The sequence below is a fragment of the Atta colombica genome, unplaced genomic scaffold, assembly GCF_001594045.1.
Source record: "Atta colombica isolate Treedump-2 unplaced genomic scaffold, Acol1.0 scaffold268, whole genome shotgun sequence".
Classification (NCBI taxonomy): domain Eukaryota; kingdom Metazoa; phylum Arthropoda; class Insecta; order Hymenoptera; family Formicidae; genus Atta; species Atta colombica.
This window is the reverse complement of record NW_017259368.1, coordinates 164,567-185,495: the sequence shown is the minus strand read 5'-3', so window position 1 is coordinate 185,495 and position 20,929 is coordinate 164,567. Positions and strand designations below refer to the sequence as shown.

The 20,929-nt window shown below is 37.6% G+C and overlaps 1 protein-coding gene across 1 annotated transcript in view; it reads left to right on the top strand.

The window, feature by feature from the left end:
- LOC108689282 overlaps nucleotides 1–20,929 on the top strand; it is a 135,924-nt gene that overhangs the window by 67,518 nt on the left and 47,477 nt on the right. The window contains exons 5-8 of the mRNA XM_018196005.1: nucleotides 2,131–2,187; nucleotides 6,343–6,386; nucleotides 12,625–12,697; nucleotides 13,384–13,494. Coding sequence (XP_018051494.1) covers nucleotides 2,131–2,187; nucleotides 6,343–6,386; nucleotides 12,625–12,697; nucleotides 13,384–13,494 — 285 coding nt within the window. The remainder of the gene's footprint in view (nucleotides 1–2,130; nucleotides 2,188–6,342; nucleotides 6,387–12,624; nucleotides 12,698–13,383; nucleotides 13,495–20,929) is intronic.

Sequence of the window (20,929 nt, the reverse complement as noted above, 5' to 3'; positions counted from 1 at the left end):
CTCAAAATACACATAGTTTTCGAAAGTAGGAAGAGTTTGAACTTTAAAATCCTTTTTTGAAATTTAAATTTTGTTCATTTTTTATGAAGTTATAGCTGCTTGAATTTTAAAGTTCGTAGCGAACTTTTATCTCGTCTAACATTGATCTGTGTCGCTCACAGCATTGATACACAATTTTTTTATAAGTAATCAAACTCAAATTCTTTTTTTATTTGATCCGCGATAACTTAGCAAAATAAAAAAATCGTCCTTTTTGTAGGGAAAAACGTTTATATACTGTTATAAATATAATCACGAGCTTCCTTTACATATATCTAAATGAAATTCGTTATGAATTAAAAGTAATGAATGATTTAACTGAAAATTAAGTTACAGTAGTTACTTAAATGTAATGTAATAAACATGAACTTCAAATTTTAGTGCAACTTAAAAGTTTATTAAATTTCATGGAATTTTTAACAGTGTAAGGGCTTTGAGCTTTCACGTTAGAAGATTATTTTCGCGAGTTTTGCAACACGAAAGTCAGTTATCGAAATAATGCTGGCTCGATGTTGTCCTTAGCATAATCTCGTAAACTGTTCGCGCTTCCCGCACGCTAATAAGCTTAATTGAATGGAATAACTGATCGTCACGAGGGATCGCAGATAAACGCGCCGTCATCGACCATCGGCACGCGAACGTTAAAAAAAAAAAAAAAAAAACTTAATGTCGCGTGAAATGATATTCGGCGCGTGCACGAGGAAGTTACAGCTCGGCTGCGTTTTCTTTAATTATCATAGTTATCTCTGATAAATGAGACAGCAGGAAAATGTGCGAATTTGACACTTTCTCGTCAGGGGTGTTGTCCGACTTTCAAGCGAAACTCGACCTTCCGCAGCACGTGACATTATCATGAACGGCCCTGGTGGACTGATGCGGCGATCGCGCCTTTAATTTCGTAATGGACGATAAGAGCGATGTATGTGTTACATCAAGGTGATGTGTGTGCTCTCCGATGCGTGCGATTTAATCGGCGTCGCAAAGGCGTCTTATTATGATCCAACCAGCCGAGCACGAACGAGCGTTCGTTGCGCTTGATCGCGGTCGAATCTTGGCTATGTAATCGACGATATCATCGCGCCCTGTTATTGGTGTACACGGTGTTGTGTCAGGGACGATCGCATTGTGTACAATATTACTGATAGATACCGCGACCTTCGCAGAAGAAGTCGCATAATTAGTCACGCTCTTGGAGAAACTTGCCTTTGGGAATTCGTATGATACGTGTGCAACGTGTCTTGGGAGTTCCACGAATCGTTTCTTCCGTTCGTGAATTTGTGTTTTCTCGAAAGAAGGATGAACGCCGTCGCCGTCATCCAGATGAAAATGACTGCATTCCTGCGTTTCTATGTCATAATACGCCGCGTGCATCGAGGTGCGTCCTTGACGCGCCTTCTCGTGGAGGAGAAAGTATTAATTGCCAGACGCGCAGTGGAGTTTATTTAATTAACTGTCAGAACACAGCGAGTCTGTCGTTAAAAGTGGCGCACTGACCGTGATAAAACGTGCATGGCGTGACTAATCCGTAAAAATCCGTAGATCGCATATCGAGTTGTAATTATCTTGCAGTTTCGCGAGAAACTGGCGATCGTGCGGGCATCGGACATGTGCCGGAAGTCTACAGTAAAGTTATAAGCCTAACTAGAAGTGGACGTGAGGTTTTCTTTTATCACGGGCATCGGACGGGTCTGGAGAAAGCGAAATGTTGATGCACGAGCATCGTGACGGGAGAATGGAATTTTCTTATTTCATCCTCTTTATGTTCCGAGGCGGATTATCTCACATTTAGATTTTTCGCTCATTAAATATTTACTCTTGCCAGTCACGCCCTCAATGAGAGATACGTTTAATTAACGTTACAAAGACTGAGAAGATCACCCAGATATAGATATACGGGTATACCTAACCCTGTAATCTCTCCGACGGAAGTATAGACAATAAATATTTGTAAGCATTACTTACTGTCACTTCTTTCGAACCGCAATTTTTCTTCGAAAATATCTTTAACAGGTATATCTTTGAAGGTATTTACTTAACCTTATAATAAAGTTTTATTTATTTAAGTTAAACTTTATCTTGTTTGTGTTGCAGGTTGCTGGTTCAATAATCGGCAAGGGTGGTCAGAATATCACGAAACTCAGAAGTCAGGTAAGTTTTTGCGCTTTGATTCGTCTGTAACTTCGCTGTAGTTTCGTTCCTGTCAGTCTATTTTCTCATGAAACTCCTTGCTACGAGCAAGCATGAAAGAGATAGAAAGGCAAGAATCATACAAACGATCAAACGGTAGATCGTAAAAATTATCTCTGAAACGTGTTCTAAATCATTTTATGTATTACAAACCGACATGTTTTTACGATCTTCTGATTATATTTTTATGTTTAATTCTAATTACATCGGATTTTCAGTTGATTGAGAGTCATTTTTGTTTTGCCTGTCAGTTTTCCGACGATCAAGTCGATTGCCATATTAATCAAAAACGCGGCTTACTTTTCTTCTGCGCTGTCTATGGATCGATGACACGAGTGCCCGTAACGTAATTAACCCTTTAGCTCCTTGGAGCCTTTTAACTTCGTTTGAAACTAAAATAATTATGGTTTATGTAATTATAGCAGCGGTAAAGGGTTGATACGCGAAGATTCATGTAATTTATGTAAAGAGCCGCGCGCACAAAAGGCTTTGTCGTGAAAATTTGTTTCGCTAGGCGCTCGTCTCGTTTTCCAAAGACGCTCCGTATCCGTACGAGCTTCATTATGCATTTGGTTCCTTGAAAGACGGGATGCTTTCCTCGTCTCTCGTGTAACTCACCGTACGCCCATATCAATGTTTCATGAGACATTTATTACTTCCTAGTTGCAAGAAAGCCTTGGCTAGCTTTGATTTTACCTCGCGTCATATTTTAAGACACGCGAAATTTTCTGCATGCAGTAAATGGTTGATGACGAAAGAATTCTTCCGTCGGAATGTCAAAAATGGAGATCTCGACGTGGATGAATCCTCTCGTCTTTGCGCGATAATCGATATTTTTACGTTAATGTAATATAACGTTTCGACCACGCGTTGAGAATCTCTCGGTCATATTTTAATTCGTTGCCCTGCTTGAACCAAATGAGTACATGAACATGCAGTATCTCAGCATAGTTGTGCTCGTTTCCGCTAATGTTGATTAACTTCAATCTCGGTTTAATTATTTTTCTTCTTCTTTTTCTAATTCTAAGAATTAGAAAAAGATTAAGATTAAATTGAATTGAGATTAAAGTTAATCCCTACGCAGTAAAATACATTCTGTACGTAAATAATAATTACTTGTTTCAAATATTTTAAATGTTCGTATATTCATAGATCTTTAAATTCATTACGAGTATCAAATTTATTCAGAATGTATTTTGAATCCTAATAAGTTCAATAATTTAATCAAGACTATTAAATTAAAACGAATTCAATTTCTTTATTATATAAAGTCGCTTTTTCGATAAATTTTACAATATCCTTCAAAATAAAATAAATTTATAAAATAATTTATAATTTTCCTAAAATTAAGTAAGCATATTTTAAGATTATAATAAAGAAAATATTCTTTATTAAAGATAATCGTTTCTTAAAAGGAAGAAAATAAATTAAGTAATCTCTTTTTTTTTTTTAGCAATATATAATACAGTGATATCTTTTTGTGGGTACATTGGTGGAAACGAGCATTAGAATAATCTTATCAGCGCTATGACTCGCAATCAATTCATAGTCAATTAATTAGTTAATTAGTTTACTGTAATCTAAAATAATGTGGTAACAAAGTATCACAATTTCATTGATCGTTGCAAAATCGGCAGATACCGACCATCTGTGAAACTAATGAATTTTGTTATGAAACGAGAAAGGTGTCTGCCGATTTTGTCATATATTTGTTATTTCAATTCACCATAAATGTAACCTCGATATATTCCGTGATGAAATATGAATAAAAAACACCTCCGCTGGAATAGCTGAAGGGGAGAGGGGCACTGTAACCGTATCTTTCGTATCGTGTTCGTAATTGCTAATAAATTTTCCGCGATACGTTTACACTATTCCATTACTTGCATTAATCATCTCTCCGAATCATAATGGGCGTTTCAAGAAGGGCGAGAATTTTTGAGTGTGCAATTTCGGTTATCGTATCAAGCTACGATGTTTAAAAGTGCACTCTTGGGGAAGGGACATAGGGTATCGCGTAAAAATCGCGCTTTAATCGTACGATTTGTACTTGTGCCTTGGCAAATCACTCGGAAAACCTCCGCCACGGTTTTGATACGCCGCGCCGACGGGCGAAGCACGATGGACGTCCGGTCCATCGAGAATGTTCCGTGCACACGCACGTCCTACGTTCGAGTGCACTGACACACGAATGCGTCTTTCTCTCGATGAGCGCCGTGATTTGCGTCTTCTGGCGTCTTCATAAACGCGAGAGAGCACGGAGACGAAATCACGGTATCGCTAGAATAGCGAGATTCCAACGCGGCTGCGTACCCCCTAGACGGAAAAGTTGGTTACAGCACTTTGGGAAGCGGCAATTAACGAGGAGTTGTGCCTTAAACGAATTATTATTGAAACTATTCGAGAACTGAAACTATTCAGTCGTTATTGAATGCGTAAGATAACTTTACAGATCTTGAATATAATAAATCGATTCATCAGCTACATTATTAGTCAAGTCTTGTTTTTAATCAATGTAAATTACACCGGATGGAACAAATGGAACAAATGGAGCGGCACGATTATCGGTATAATAACGGATATTCAATTAATTCTGATAGCTTGAAAGGATCATTTAATACGCCGTACCGGGAGATATCGGAAGTTCTAGTCTCAAGTTCACTTTGCCTGGTAAATGGCACAATGCTCTGGTCGTTATCCCCGAGTGCTGTATCCGAGGGAACCACCGGAGAGGATCTCTTAGCGATTCACTTTTAGTTCGCGTTGCCTTCCTGACAACTTTCTACGGGACCTTCTTTCTTACGAAGGTCCTCTCGCCGCTTTGTGGAGTTTCCATCGTTCGAACGTGGACGCTACGCAAACTTCCATGGGCGACAGAAAGCTTGACGTTAAAAGCTTGACTGCCTCGGTCGTGTGCAGAAAAATATTGGAGAATCGTGCATGGAAATAACTTTAATTGGACGGATGAATTATATATCGGGTATCGATAAATAATAATTATTTTCTGGGGAGACATGAGATCGGAAGATGTTACCTATTGCGATCGCGACGATTCTTTTTTTGTCTACACGTCGGCAAAGTAATTTTCATTCGCGCAAACTCGCGAAACTATCGCGGCGTCCACGCTTCGTCACGAAAGTTTCAGGCTCGCGTCGATAAAACTTTCCGTACGGTTATCAATTACGTGCCGGGCACACTCGCAAGTTACACGGGATAGTTAATAGACCTCTTCGTTTAAAGATTAAAAACTTGCTTGATTAACGGCGTTTAGCGCACTTCGTTAGCAATTGAAATATTCTTCGGACCGCTGTCGTACGTAGAGCGACGTCAATTAAGTGCCGCGCCGGGACAGGAAAATTATTCGAGTACGTCTTCAGAATTCTTAACGACTTTCGGGAGAGAGGAAAAGAGATGGAAGAGGACGACGATACTGGCCGCGTAGTCTTTGCCGGAGATGATACAAGTACGCGTCTAGTTGACTAAGCACTTTCTTGAAGAGAAAAGCCGCGATGTCTAGCTCGTAACTTTGCGAATTTTCACCAATTGTCTTACGAACGTAAAAGTATTAGCAAGCACTTTCTCATCGGACTTGAAGTTTAAATCAAATAGTCGTAGGCTTATCGTATGTAAAAAAGAAACGCGCGTGCATAGTTGTTATATAAGGTGTCCGTTCTCTCGCAATTCACGTTACTCAACCTCTCATTTTTTTCCATGCCAATATTTTTCTTGCCCTCTCGTGGCTGATCCGATGGCGGTAACGGAGGGAGAAAGGGTTAGTAGTAGGGAGGTGGGAACGTAGAAAACATAGAACACAGGGGATGGACGTGGAGAGCGGAGCGCGCGGGTGGAAAAATCGGGTTAGGAGGTTAAGCCGCGAATTAATCCAGCCGTCAGACGTGATGTCTAACTTGGTTGATGGTTTGTGCCCTGGCCCCGCCCCAACCCCGGCGTTGCCCCCCTGGCGTTGCCCTGCCGTTGCCCTGCCGTTGCCCTGCCCGGAACGACGGACCCCGACTCGATCGGCAAATGGACCACCACGACCCTACCAACAATCGACAACAACCACCAACCAACCACCAATGAACCAACCACCAACCACCACGGCCCAATCGACAGTACAAAGCCTCAATCATTGTACCCGATTGCCCCGGACCCGAACGGTAATGACCAACACCAACTACTTAATGTTCTTATTTTTCTTTGTCTCTAATTACGAGGTACCTGTTAAGACGCCTGCGGCGAGAGCAGCGAATCTTTTTTCTGTATACACCACTACTATTTCCACCTTTCGTAATCTGTCGTGCTATTACTACTCTACTACTCTCTTCTCTCTTTCTCTTCTATCTATCTATCTATCTATCTATCTATCTAATTATCTGTTTATCTCTGCCTAGAAATCTGTCTTTCTGTCTGTCCGTCCATCTGTCTTATTTCTATTAATCGATCTGTTTTTTTCGTGTGACACCATCTTTTTATTTTATCGGCATATCATGTGTTAACGCGGCGATCATTTAGTCAACACTTCCGTCGTCTACTTTCGTCTCTCTCGCCGTTTCTTTTTCTCTCTCGTTTTTCATGATCTTTTGTCTCTTGTGCGTGTCCTCTTGACTGTCTCATCGCATGAAATATATTGAAAGTACAGAGGAACATTTCAGAACGATATGATACGCAATAATCGTTTTTCAAATTTAACTCTTGTAAAAATATTTCTATTTTTTGTAATACGCGAACGATATCGACATTGGAAAGTCGATATGCTATTAGATTTAAGCGTTCTCTCAAGAGCGGCTCCTTGCGCGGCTTCGGCTTTGGGTGAAAAATCGGTGGTCTTACGATTTAAGCGAAAGTCGACGCAGCACGTGCTGCACCTGTCGTTGGCACGCGGTCTGATTTAACTCGATTTAACTCGATTTAAACCGATTTATTCGATCTTGTTTAATCCCGCAACGGAAAAAAAAAACGAGCATTCGCAAATTTCGCCATTAGATAGTTATTAATAGTTAAATTCACCGTTGTGAATGTTACAGGAATATGTGATGCGAGGACACGTAGAAGAATATATTTCGCGAATTCTTTTTTTTTTATCTCGAATTTTCGAATATGTAAACATTATTCGCGCGTGCAACGGGATTTGTGCAGTATTTTTTGTATGATCAGCGTATTCTGAAAATTTCGCTGATCTTCTAAGCTCACTTCTTTTTCTCTTTCACACCTTCCCTTTCTGGTTTAATTTGTTATTTGTTGGTTTTCTCCTGCGTTAAGTGCCACGCAAAAAGACGTGCGCGATCACTCGACACCCACACACGTTTATACACACACGTCGGGATATGTTCTAAACAGTGTCTGTAACATGTGGCTAACACGGAAGCTAATGTGTGGTATGTGACGCACGCGGTCGTAAGGCTGACTCTGTTAAAAGGTTACGATTCAAGGTGTTGTTATCGCGTTGAAAAGCCAACTGTAACCTCTCAAGTAATGCTCTCGAACGAGAAACGTCGTGAAATGTTTGATTTCAATCGGAATCAAAGACATAAAGTGAGAGCTAAACTTCGGATAGTCTTAATTAATTATTCAAGAGCGTTACTCTGTTCACAATTCAAACCGACACTCTTTCAACAAAATACCTTCATTCTTTAGATATTCTGCCCCGTATAATAAGTGATTGTCCCACTGGAAGTACTCTAACGTGATTAATTAATTTGCCAAGTCGAAAGTCATTACCGATACTTCACACTGTGAAGATCAGTGCCGCGCGCTTCATACGTTTATGCGAATCCCGTCGAAGAGATATTTTAATGATAATTTGTGGACCGGTTGTTACATTCAATCATCTACTTTATCGCGATTGATTATCGATGATTACGTTATATGTATATATCATGCCTCGAGCCGTACGTTCGATGTCGTTCTCTTATTCTAGGAAAAATTATGTCGCTCGCGCAGGAAAATTTATCTTCGTCCTGGGACGGCAATAAATTTTTTTATCACCGACGGTGAAGCTCCTCGAGGATGTCCTTAATGCGATTTTCATTCGTGGCTGTACCGATACGGCTGGAAATTTTGCTGGCATGTAATAAAGTACCTTGAAGTCGAGAACGAACAATTCGCACGATCGCCGCGATCTCGATACAACGTCAATCAGGCGGATGAAAGTAAACTAACTTTGAGAAAGTTTCAGAATTCTCAAGTCAATATTAACGGCTTGTTTAAATGCTTCTTTTAAAATACTAGTATATTCGCGCGATTTTCTTTCTTTGCATAATCGATATTGTCACTCGATTGCTGCCGACGAGGCGATATATCGTGACACGCATAGATGGTTGAAGTCTTGAGATATGTTTATTCTACGCTTTCTGCAGCCTTTAAGGGAATGCTGGAGCGAGGGTTGATCGATATCGATAATACAGATTTTTAACTCCAAACTCAGTTTCTTATATTATCGTTCTATTTCGTTCAAACGCGTACATCTGTTTTTATTTTTTAATATTATATATTACGATCATCTTTTGCAAGATCTGGAACTTACTGCTAGACATAATTGCTTTATTTTACTAGTCACATCGATTTCACTCGTAGCATACAAATGAAATTTTGGGATTCTCTTTTCTTTTATATTAAGGCCTTTAATTCATTTCTACAAACATACATTGCAAACAATTTCTGATTGAAAATGGACGAATCAGAATTTTCTGGTTAAATTTATTAGAATTCTAATTGAGGTAACAAAAATTTTGATTGATACAATATTTTTGCTAAAATCTACTAGAATTCTTATTTTTACCAGAATTATATCAATCAGAATTCTAGTTATCTCAATGAGAATTCTAGTAGGCTTAACCAGAAAATTCTGATTCGTCTATTTTCTATCAGAACTACTATTTAATTCAATCAGACCATTTTTCTCAGTGTATTATTCTTTCATACAATCTCTAATGCGATCTAAGCGTATTCTAGCCTATTTCAAACGTACAAAATTTAAAACTCTTGCAATACATGTTGTCACGAATCGACTACAGAAATTTTATACCGATGATAAAATTACAATTATTAATTATTTTTCGATTTTTTTTTGTTTTTTATATGAAATTGTTTGCGCATTTTTGTCTATATACTTAATTGTGAAGAAGGATTTTTAAATCTGTGTAAACATAATTAAAAGATTGGAGAATCTGAAAATTAATCACATTTTATATAACACGAAAGAAACTCTAGCATCCCCTTAAAACGTTCAGTCATCAGACCTTAGAATTGTTCGAGCGCTCTTCAAAGTTTTATGCGCCATGAAGATTTTTAACTGCCAATAGTGTTCTCTTTCTTTCTATCGCTGCCATAGAGCAGCAGCAAACATAGCAATTTAAACTCGCCGTCCGCGAATCTCAATGTATGCTCGTCTTCTGCGGTTTTCGAAGGGATGACTTTCGACCAGCCAACCCCGTAGCTGTTCTCACCATGAATAACATCGTGATTCCATCGTTACTTTTCTAGAAATTACCGTACCGATCAACTTACGTCAAGTCTCAATCTCGACTCCCTTTAATCGGGATCACCATCGGGATTTCTTCAACCGATCGATGTTGATCAAATTGTAACCGTCCTGTTTTGTCCTCAAACTGGGTTAAGTAGGGAAACTCATAACAGGTGATGGCAGCTTCCGCCAATCTGCCGACTAGGATATTCCTAGGAGCGCACATAATAAATAACAAATTAACACGTAACATTTGCGTTTTCAAATACATAGGATTGCGGAAACGAAGTTGGCCAAAATCCCCGCAATTCGCGCTGTGCAAGGAAGCGATTATTTTTTTCAAAAAGAGCGCGAATAATCGTGGATTAAGTCAATAGCTGAATGCTTCTCCTCGCAGAATCGGTAAAATGTTCAAAAGAGCGCATGCGGAAATTCTATGATATATATAGCCAGTCGAATGGAAGATACGTGGCTTCAGCTCGTTATAGCAGGAAAGTAGAACGGAAGTGGACGACGAGAAGCGAGGAGGAAGGGCGAAAAGATGAAAGGAGAGACCGATCTCTCCGTCCATTCCCTCATATTAACTGGGGGGGTGGATTCGTGCCGGTCGTCGTTCTGAAAAGTTTCGTGTTTGTTCTCGATCGTGAGAGATGATAACGGGAATTCTCGGTGCGCTTCTTAAAACCATAGGGAGAAGGGATATCCGAATACCATCGTCTCCTTTTTCAAAACTTTGAACGTATTGAATATCAATAAAAGAGGAGAAAACAAGTAAACCATCAATCAACTTTATATCTTCCACGGCAATTATCGTAATTTGAGAGAAACAAATTACTTTGCAGCAGTGCAGCGACTTTGAAACTTTCGGATCGTTGAAATAAATTGTATACAGAAAGAGTTAGTTTTGCTAAAGTATATCTAAAAATTTACCTAGATCCAGATATAGAAATAATTTTGTTAGATTGTCAATATAAATATATAGGACGTTCGAATTGGTCGCTAGAATGTCAGATTTTTTTTAAATAACATTTGATCATTCGTAACTTCATATTTGATAAAATATATAATAGATCAATCATTTCTACATATAATTGAATTACTTAGTAAGTAAAATTAAATAACGTCAAAGTAAATATAATGTTCGTATTAATATATGGATAGTAAATAATTAACTAAATTTGAGTCAAATTTAATATACTTCTTAAGTTATATTTATTTAACTTCATGGTTTTAATTAAATTAACGACCCTTTTTAAATAGAAATGGTGATGACTTATAGAAATGATTAAAAATAACTCGAATTAGGTATAATTTGACATTTAACGATGTTGCACGTCCTACATATTAATTATTCTCTAAATCTGAATCAGTGGATAATCACTGATATCAGTGAATTAAATATGAGATCTCTAATCTAGCTCTTTATTACGTGATCTAACTAACCTTGTTTTAGTACTTATATTCAATGAATGATATTGGAAAATTCAAATATGTAAATATCAGTATTTTACATAAGGCTCAAATATTCTTCCTTTTTTAATTGAATTTTACTGATCAGTGCCAAATATGTCACTAGGTAATTAGTAACTATGATTCAGATTTAGAGAATAATTGATGATATGATAGCCCAACAAAATTATTTTTAGAATTCTAGCTAAATTTTTAGATACTTTAGGAAAATCGTTCTTTCTATGTATGTTTTTTTATGAGAATGATTTAAAAAGAGAATGGAGACGATGTTCGGGATTTCCCTGTTCCTGTATATCGTCGTTTTCTCGTCGCCGAGCGGCGACGTTTCGGCCGGAAAAGAAGCAGCTCGATATCGATTTCTGTCAACGGAATTGGTACCGCGTGCGTATTACTGCGGGTGTTTTCCGCGACATATAATTCGCCCCGGTGAGGACGACCGTAAACGCGATCATTCCGATCGTACGGTACGATTGCAGCTGAATGGATGTAGGTCGAGAAAATACCGTGAGGCCGAATCTAGTCCGAGCTTATGGTCGATCGCCGTGGCCGCGATTGCACGCGATTCTACGTAGTCTTCTCGCAAGCTGCATCGACGATTCTTGTACATATGTGGCGGCGGAATTGCTGGAATACGCGTCGTATTCGGAGACCGAATTTACCGAGAATAACGTAGTAAATTTGAATTCCCTTAACGCCGCCCTAGTAACACTCGTAATTTTTGCGAAACGTTTCGCGACACGAGGTGTCCTCGGAATGATCCGGATTTGTCGCGCGGTTAAAGATTTATGGAGATGTTTCGATAAAGTTCATTTACCCGAAAATCTACTGTGCGTGTTCAACAGTTGCTTGATAGAGAAAGGTGTTAACCACTCGGTGGTTGCGCGTCCGCGTTTAAAAATCAATCTTGTATCGCAACAGCATTAGTCGCGCGCACCGATGATGAATATCGAGCGCGACGTGCGGTTAAATTTGTATTGTACAGGTTTTAATACGCAATACGTTATCATCATACGCGACGTTATGTGCCATTGAGGGTCGTGTTGCCGGTATAATTCTATCGGATTCAAGTGCAACGACGGAGTAGAGACGCTCGGGATACAATAAACATTCGTAAACGTCGCTGAGACTAAATGCGATGCACCGTACATACATCCAGCTCCGATCGACCTGCGCATTTAATTACTTTCTACTCCATTGGGGGGACGCGTTGGAATTTCATCCGATGCCTCACTCACTTTGACTCCATTCGAAGCGCTCTAACGGGTGACGCCGAAATACCCGCGAGAAAAAGGGAGGACGGGAAGAGGGGAGGGGGTGGCATCGCTGGTTGATGTAATCACACGCGAACGCGTTTCTCGTACGCACATACGCCATTCGCACCGGGTTGTATGGTCGATATAGCACATACGCGAAATCACGCATCGGTAAGATCAGTGTAATTCTGGGGGTCCTTCTGATTCTAGGGTACTCACCATCAGCTCGGACCTGCCCACTGTTTTGCAAGTGTTGAACGAGGTCGTACCTAATCTGGAGGAGGTAAGTGTTGGACTTCTGTCCTAAAGCCTTGTATCTGCACTCTAAAAAATAATCGTTGTGGATTTAACATCATGGGTGCCTGTGCGTATTTTCCATTTGATGACACGAATCGACACAAGTGTCGTTTTATCTTTGTGACTTTGTGACTCACTTTCTGAATGTCAAGAAGGATAGAATGACGCTTGTGTCGACTTGTATCATCAAATGAAGAGCACCTTGTATGATTCTCACTGTGTTGGTATTAATATTAACACCATGATGTGAATTTAATACCAAATGGGTTCTAAATTCACATTGTGATGGTATTGATATAAACACTAATTATTAGTGTTAATATTAATAACACCACGAGAGATGAGAATTATATAAATTATATGATATTAAATCCACAGGGATATTTTTTAGAGTACACAATGCTAGAAATCGTTCCGAGATCTCGGACGGAAAAAAATTAACATTTGAACAATTCGGCTATTTGATTTGATCAATTCATTCTTTGTTCGAGATCTCGAAGCGATTTCTAACATGCTTTATCTGTCTCTTTCGAATCGTTCGTATGCGATTCCGCGCGCTTTCATGCTCCTCTCCAGTGGGATCGCGACTCTCGGGATCGCGACGATCGATTCTTTCTGCCATAGATGTAGCATATTCCAAATTTCCACGATTTATTGTAGACACGATTTCAGAATGGTTCCCGCCATGGCAGCGACGAGATCGACGTGCGCATGCTGGTGCATCAGAGTCAAGCGGGATGCATCATCGGTAAAGCAGGTCTGAAAATCAAGGAGCTCCGTGAGGTGAGTCATTCATTCTCGATAATTATGACTCGTGATTAAAGACGACATAACGCATTTTCTTGGCGAAACAGTTGACGCAAGCATATTTCGCAGCATATTATTGCGTTTATATAATTTTGCATGAAAAAATTGGCGCATTGGAAATACAAAACGAGTATGAGAACGTAAGAATGAAGAGAAATTAAGCAAGAACAAAAGATGTTCTCGTTGCTGAAATCCTTTTATATTTTCAAACTATATGTCAGCTTATCCAGTATCGGATATTTAATTTATCAATTGATACAATATCAAAGTAGTGACGCCAACAGTTTGGAGGTAAATCCAGCCCATCCTTCGGGCTCTCACGGTGCTTTTATTTTATTAACAATTCATCGGCGATCGTCAAGTTTTGCCTCCGTGCATGCAAACACTGAGATCGGTTTATGGACTTTAAAACGTGTATTAACTTATTAATGAAGTGAGAGACAGAGAGCTCGAAACTTTGAGGTGAGCTTGTGTATAATGTATTTAAACTCTCTCAGTTTAATTATGGGCACAAGGGAACTTTCGCGACTCGTATATTGAAACGAAAATTTCTCGGACAGATACTTCGAATATCACATATATTTCCGCTGCGAAGGATACACAAATTATTGATATTTCAAGATTTCTATCGAGAGAGAGAGAGAGAGAGAGAGAGAGAGAGAGAGAGAGAGAGAGAGAGATTGTTTTGTTCCTCTCTCTTTTGGGAATGGCAACAAAGTGACGTAGCTCGATGGAACGACAATTGAGTCCTCTTTAATTAGCGATCTTTCCGACGTTGTGGTTTGGATTTTACATAACGAACACCATACTCGTCCATTTTCCAATGAAGGACTTGGCACACTGTCTGGCTGAGCACTAGTTGGCCCATTCTGAAATATGCAACGTGGCCAAGTGGCTTGTTACGTTTTCGCGTTCATAGAGAAATAAAACCGAATATAGCCGATCGACCGAGCTTTTGTCTTGTCTGAATCAACGAGTGCTCGAATTGGAATGCCGTTATTTTCTCCTTTTTTTTTTGGCTCAACTAATAATTTAAAATATTTGAAAAATCAGTGACAAATTTGGAAAATTTGGAAAATGACGTGCGCGTTGTTTTAGGATACCGTGTTCAGGATTACTTGACCTGGAAAACCGGGAAAAGTAAAAAAGTCTGGAATTTTGAAATTTGCTCACAATTTCCTTAAACTGCTCCTATTCTAGATAATTGTTATAATTTTTTAATATTATATCTGACATTTATAGTGAAATACGTTCAAAACTCACACTTTAAACTATTTTAATAAAATAATTAAAATTTATATTTTATTCAATATTTGATCGTCTTTTTTCATAACTGCGTCTTTTTTCCAATACTAATTTATTTTTTGTTGGCTTGAATTTGCAAAATTTTAGTGTGCTAAACCTTTTTTGCATTGTTTTTAATAATATATGCTAGCTTTCCACAATTCTTGACTTTAAATGTGTTAAAATTTACATATTTTATATTGAAAAATTTTCCATTTTCATCTAAAAAAAACCTGAAAAAGTCAAGAAATTTTAAAATTTATTTTCTGTAGCAACCCTGCGTGTTATTTTGTAATTAAATAAATTTTTATAACTTTTATTACCTTGAATTATTCTTCTCGATATTTCAATTATTAACACGAATCAAATGGAAAAACGAATGAAATCAAATGAAACAATAATCATGTATAAAACAGTAATTATATGTAAAGTGAAATTACAACATAATAAATAAAAATGTTTTATAAAGCGTTATTTCCCTTTATAGTTTTTAATTGGTATACTGTTGCAGTGGTGCATACCGGTTAATTAAGTTTAATCAGAGTATGTTAAGCCACGAGAATTTTATTTACTGTATTTACTGTATTTACTGTATTTCTCCACTATTGCCATTATTATTCGGTTGCGAGCGAATTTAACAAATTCCATGTAGCGTCTGTATATTCGCGCAACGCGCGGAATAATGTTGTTTGGTAATTTGCTGAAAACTTATTCGTAATTTCGTCAGCCCCTCCCCGGTGAAGAGCAGCCGAGATAATTAGTCTATTAGAGTTTAGTTAACTGCCTCGTCAGGTAATACATTTAAACGTATTGCTTGAGAGGAAGGGAGAGTTGGAACAATCGGATTTCGTAACACGATGTTATATCAAAAAGGGGTACCCAACGAGCTTTTATAATCAATCAGGAAAAATGTTTCATTTTACATTTTATGTACAGCGAGCTTTAAACTTTTTTAAGCGATGTATCGAGACGAGAAAAAAAAGCGCAACAATTGAGAAAAAATCCGAACTGATGGTTTTGTTTGGCGATCAATCAAAATTTATATACCTGAATAATTTGATTCACAAGAAGAAAAACATGAAAATTGCCCTTCGTATTTTATAATAAAAGCAACCGACGCAAGAGAGTCAGGAGATCTCCTTTACCTTCACTCCTCCCTCAAACGGGGGACGGAAGACACGGCACCGCCACTCGGCGACATCGCCAAGTCGTTTTATTTCGATTCCGCGGGGATTGGTAGGGGTAACTTTATTGATTTTGAACGGGAATTCCAGCGCGGTCTTTTTTTTTTATCGTGTCATCGAGGATTCCGTCTCGCTGCCAGAAAACGTGCGGCTCTCTCTGATCGCCGGCTTTCTCATCGTCGGGGAGATAAAGATTGAACGGGTTGTTTATTATTCCGCGAGGGTACGATGCGCGCAATTGTCCGGAATTCTATTTTCTTTGCCCTTTTCCGAACGGCGGAAAGGGAAGGTTCTTTCCCGTAATTTATACATAGACGCGAACGGAACGGTACAGATTGTTAAAACGCGCGGTTTGAATAGGTCGCAATTTTCTGCAAAATTGCCACGCGAAAGGCTGGCGGAGCGGTCTGTTTACTGCACGAATTATTACGCGGCTGATACAACAATGCGTGACGGTGTGACGCACGGACAATGCTCGGGACGATGAGAATTGCGGACGATCGAAATTTATCGACTGGTTGAAGCACGCGCGCGAGAGTCATGGAACCGCAGTTGTGGGTTTATCACCCCTAATTAACCCCTCGAGTTTCCCAGCCGCTCGATAACAGACTAGTTAATTGCAGAGTAGTGTGCGATTTCAGTTGACAACGTCAAACAACTCGAAACAACTCGAATCAATATTTGCTCAACGATAACGACAACGACGAGGACGCTTAACTCCGTTTGACCGACTTCCGAAACGTTGCTGTGCATTTCTGCCGAAAAATTCGTTGTCCTCGTTCTGCAAAATATCACTTCTAAGTATTATCGAAATGAAATTTCTGATGATACGAGGTCCTGCAAATAGATAGATAGAATAATAGATTAGGTGTATTTTTATTCATATCATACACTCTGTTGAGAGACGGCTAATTATGACAAACTAATAATAAAGGATATAAATTATTAATTATATTAATGTGTTAGATATATTAAAAATTGAACAAAACTAATTTCGACTTTACGAAGTCTTCTTCAGTCACGTATAATTTACAAAAATATATTAATTACTAAAAATTTAATTAAATATATATAAAAGATTAAATATATAAAATTAATTAAATATATAAAAGATTAATTGCCATATGGATAAAAATTGATAGAGTCACGTTGTTTTTTATTGCATTGGATTGCATTAGAACTTTTCTTCTCGCTTTTGTCAAATATTAAATGTACTCTCTACAAGTTTTGGAGTGGAATGTAACTTTAAAGAGTGAAATCTCGCTTTTAAAAAAATTGACAATTGAGTCACTCTTTTTCAACATTGGCTCAATTGTCATTCTTTGTTACTCTTTAGAATTAGGTTCTATTCCAACAATTTTAGAAAGTATCTATGCTTATTTCATTTTAAATATAAAGAATGTTGATGTTACCACAGACCTGGAAAATCGGAAAAAATCAGAGAAATTAAAATTGGTCATGGAAAACCAGGAAAAGTCAGGAGAAAATGTAAAAAAGTCTGGAATTTCGAAATTTGCTCGCAATTTCCTTAAACTGCTTCTATTACAAGTAATAGTTGTAATTTTTTAAATATATCTGATGTTTAGTCAAATACGTTCAAAACTTGTCCATTTTAGACGATTTTAATAAAATAATTAAAATTCATATATTATTTTTATTTGATTCTTCTTTTTCGTCATAACTGCATTCTTTTTTCCAAAACTAATTTATTTTTTGCTTTATTATGCTACTAAGCTTTTTTTGCGTTGTTTTTAATAATATAGATTAGCTTTTCTACAAATTAGTCATGGAAAATTTTCCATCTGGAAATTTTCCATTTGGAAAATCTGGAAAAGTCAGACAATTTCAAAATTCATTTTCTGTGGCAACCGTGAATGTACACTAGTTATAAAATACAATCAAGTACGAAGACTGTATACAGCTATAAAAAACAGACTTAATGACTGATAGTCTGGATATTGCTTAATAACAATGTTCGAGGAATGTGAAAAGAATACGAGATGCGGGAGAGAGAAAATATGCATGACACGAAGTGTGATGGTAATACGAGACGCGAAGCGCTTGCGTTTGTGAGTATAATGGCGAACACGATCGTACACTTTGAAAAGGGTCCATAATATCGACATGGTGTAGTCCAATGCACAACCTTTATTAAAGATCATTTTTAAAGGGCCATTTTTACACTGAGAAAAAATTATTCATTTAATGAAATTTAGTTCGTCTTTATTTCTTTCGATGAAAAATGTATAGACGGAAAAAAAAATGGTCTGGTTGGATTAAATAGTAATTCTGTTGAAAAAAATTAATGAATCAGAATTTTTCTATTTAAATCTATTAAAATTCTAATTGAGATTACTAGAATTCTGATTGATATAATTATTTTGGTAAAAATAAGAATTCCAGTAGATTTTACCAGAAATATTGTATCAGAATTCCGATTATCTCAATTAGAATTTTAATAAATTTGAAAATAAATGAAATTTATTCCAGAAAATTCATTTATTTTCAAGTACACAGTTGAAAAAAATGAATTTAACATAAATCGCATCTCCCAAACGGTTCATTCAAATTTTTGAGTGTTTTACACAAGATGAATATATTAAAAGGCAACACAAACATTATGTAAGAGAATAAATATAAAGAAAGATCGACACAGTTTGTAAACAAATCGTGAAAACATATTTTTTGTCAGAAAATTAACATTTATGATATGTTAAATTAACACTCGAATATGTTAAAAAATTCAACACCAACTATTAATACAAACGTGAGTAGACCGTTTTCAACACATACACAATTTTTTTTACTGTGTAGAATTGTTTTTCAGTGTACATTTAAATCAAATATATTTGACTTAAATACATATTCTTCAAAAAAATAAAGATGAGCTAAATTAATTTGATCAATTAAAAAATTTTTTTCTTAGTGCATAAATATAAATAAAATCTTGCGGGTTGTATAATGTTTATTTTATTTGTATAAAAAATATAAAATATGATTTTATATTTTGGTTATGATCCGGCGCGACTGACTGTAAAAAATTTACAAGCGGAATGTAAATGCATATCATTTTCAATGAATGAGCAGATCATTGAATTGATTTTGTTCATTTTTGATTTTTTGCAAAGCGGATTTATTCGAGATCGTTTTAAACTAATATAAACACGAGAATGGAATTCGTAGTAATATTAGAGAGTGTCATGTCTCTCGTTCACAGATCTCACCTTTCGCGTTATTTACATCTCCAATGGAATCGATCATTGCCATATATATATATATATATATATATATATAAAAGAGGAATCCAACAAACATTGCATCAGCAAAAAAAAACGACCTGTCAATTGAGTCAAAACTCATATCTCGGGGCACCATTTAATTTTGCAAAGGTTTCGCGGCTACGCTCGATGATACACTGAGCGAAATTCGTCATGTCTGTGCCAACGCGAGTTCGTCCAATCAATCGACAAAAAATACCGGTCGATACGAGAGGCTTCAACGTTTTGCTTTTTGGAACCACAGTTGCTACCTTTCGATAGTATATCTGGAGATCGACAGCTTCCTTGCCGGAAATGAATACATTGAGAAAAATGCCTGATTGGATTAATTAGAATTCTAGTTGAAATAACCGGAATTCTATAGATTAATATAATCAGAATCGTCAAGATATAACCAGATATTTTTCCTTTAAAAAAAAAAATCAGATTTGATCCTCCTTGGAGATATCCTTTCAAAAACCAAAGTAAAAATTAACATGCGTGTTAAAAGGAAGACTCATCAAAATTTCGAACAGTTAACAGAACACTGAAAAAATCTGATTGAAAATGAACGAATCAGAATTTTTTGGTTAAATTTATTAGAATTCTAATTGAGATAGCTGGAATTTTGGTTGATACAATGTTTCTGGCAAATCTTCTAGAATTTTTATTTTTATTAGATTAATTATCAATCAGAATTCTAGCTATCTCAACTAGAATTTTAGTAGACTTAATCAGAAAATTCTGATTCGTCCATTTACCACCAGAATTATTATTTAATCCAACCAGATCATTTTTCTCAGTGAAGATTTGAAAAAGCCAGAGTCTTCGAACTAAAAAGCGAAGAGGCAATCATGACTGAAACTTGGGTTCGACGGGAACCAGTCTCGTTGCGTTGCGCAACACGAGATTAATATGTTCGTCACAGAAACGCTATTTCGTGTACGATGGTGAAACGTGCTCTTTTCCTCCTGCGGGAAGTCTACGCGTAATTCGGAGTAGTCGGGCACACTGCATTAACGTACACGAGGAAGCCATATGTCCACTTGTGGTAGCTAATCATTAGGCGCACTCACAATGCAGCTCATCGCGTGCTAACCACACGTGTGCGTGTCATCAGGGAAGCGCGTTCTATCACGCAGCGACGTGTCCGCTGCTCGCGTATCTACAACCGCATGCACAATCTACATGCACGATGTGGCAATTGCGTGGCTTCGCGTCGCAACCAATCCTCGATTTTCGTTATTCCGGTCGCGTAACGCAGTCGCCAGCCGCGCATTAACTTCTATCAGAATCGCTAGCAGAGCTCAGGCTTGTCGATCGGTTCAAAGAAAATTTGCATTGGTTGCAACAGGTCACGAGGTGAACATGAACCCTTTTCCCTTCCCTTCACGCGTCTTTTTACGGCGCACTTTTCTTTTTTTCTGTTTTTAACAACTCCCAACTTTTTATTGACAAACTTCACGGCAGTCGAGTCGTAAAGAGAGCGAAACTAGCTCGGGTGGCACTTTTCTCGGCAAATTCTTTCGTAGTGCTTTTTCTTGTGACAATACTTACTTCCACCCACCATCTCGTCTCGTTGAGGTAGTCAAAGCTGATTCACAAGTTTCATGCGTTTAACGAGTGTGTGTATGTGTATGTGTATGTGTGTGTGTGTGTGTGTGTGTGTGTGTGTGTGTGTGTGTG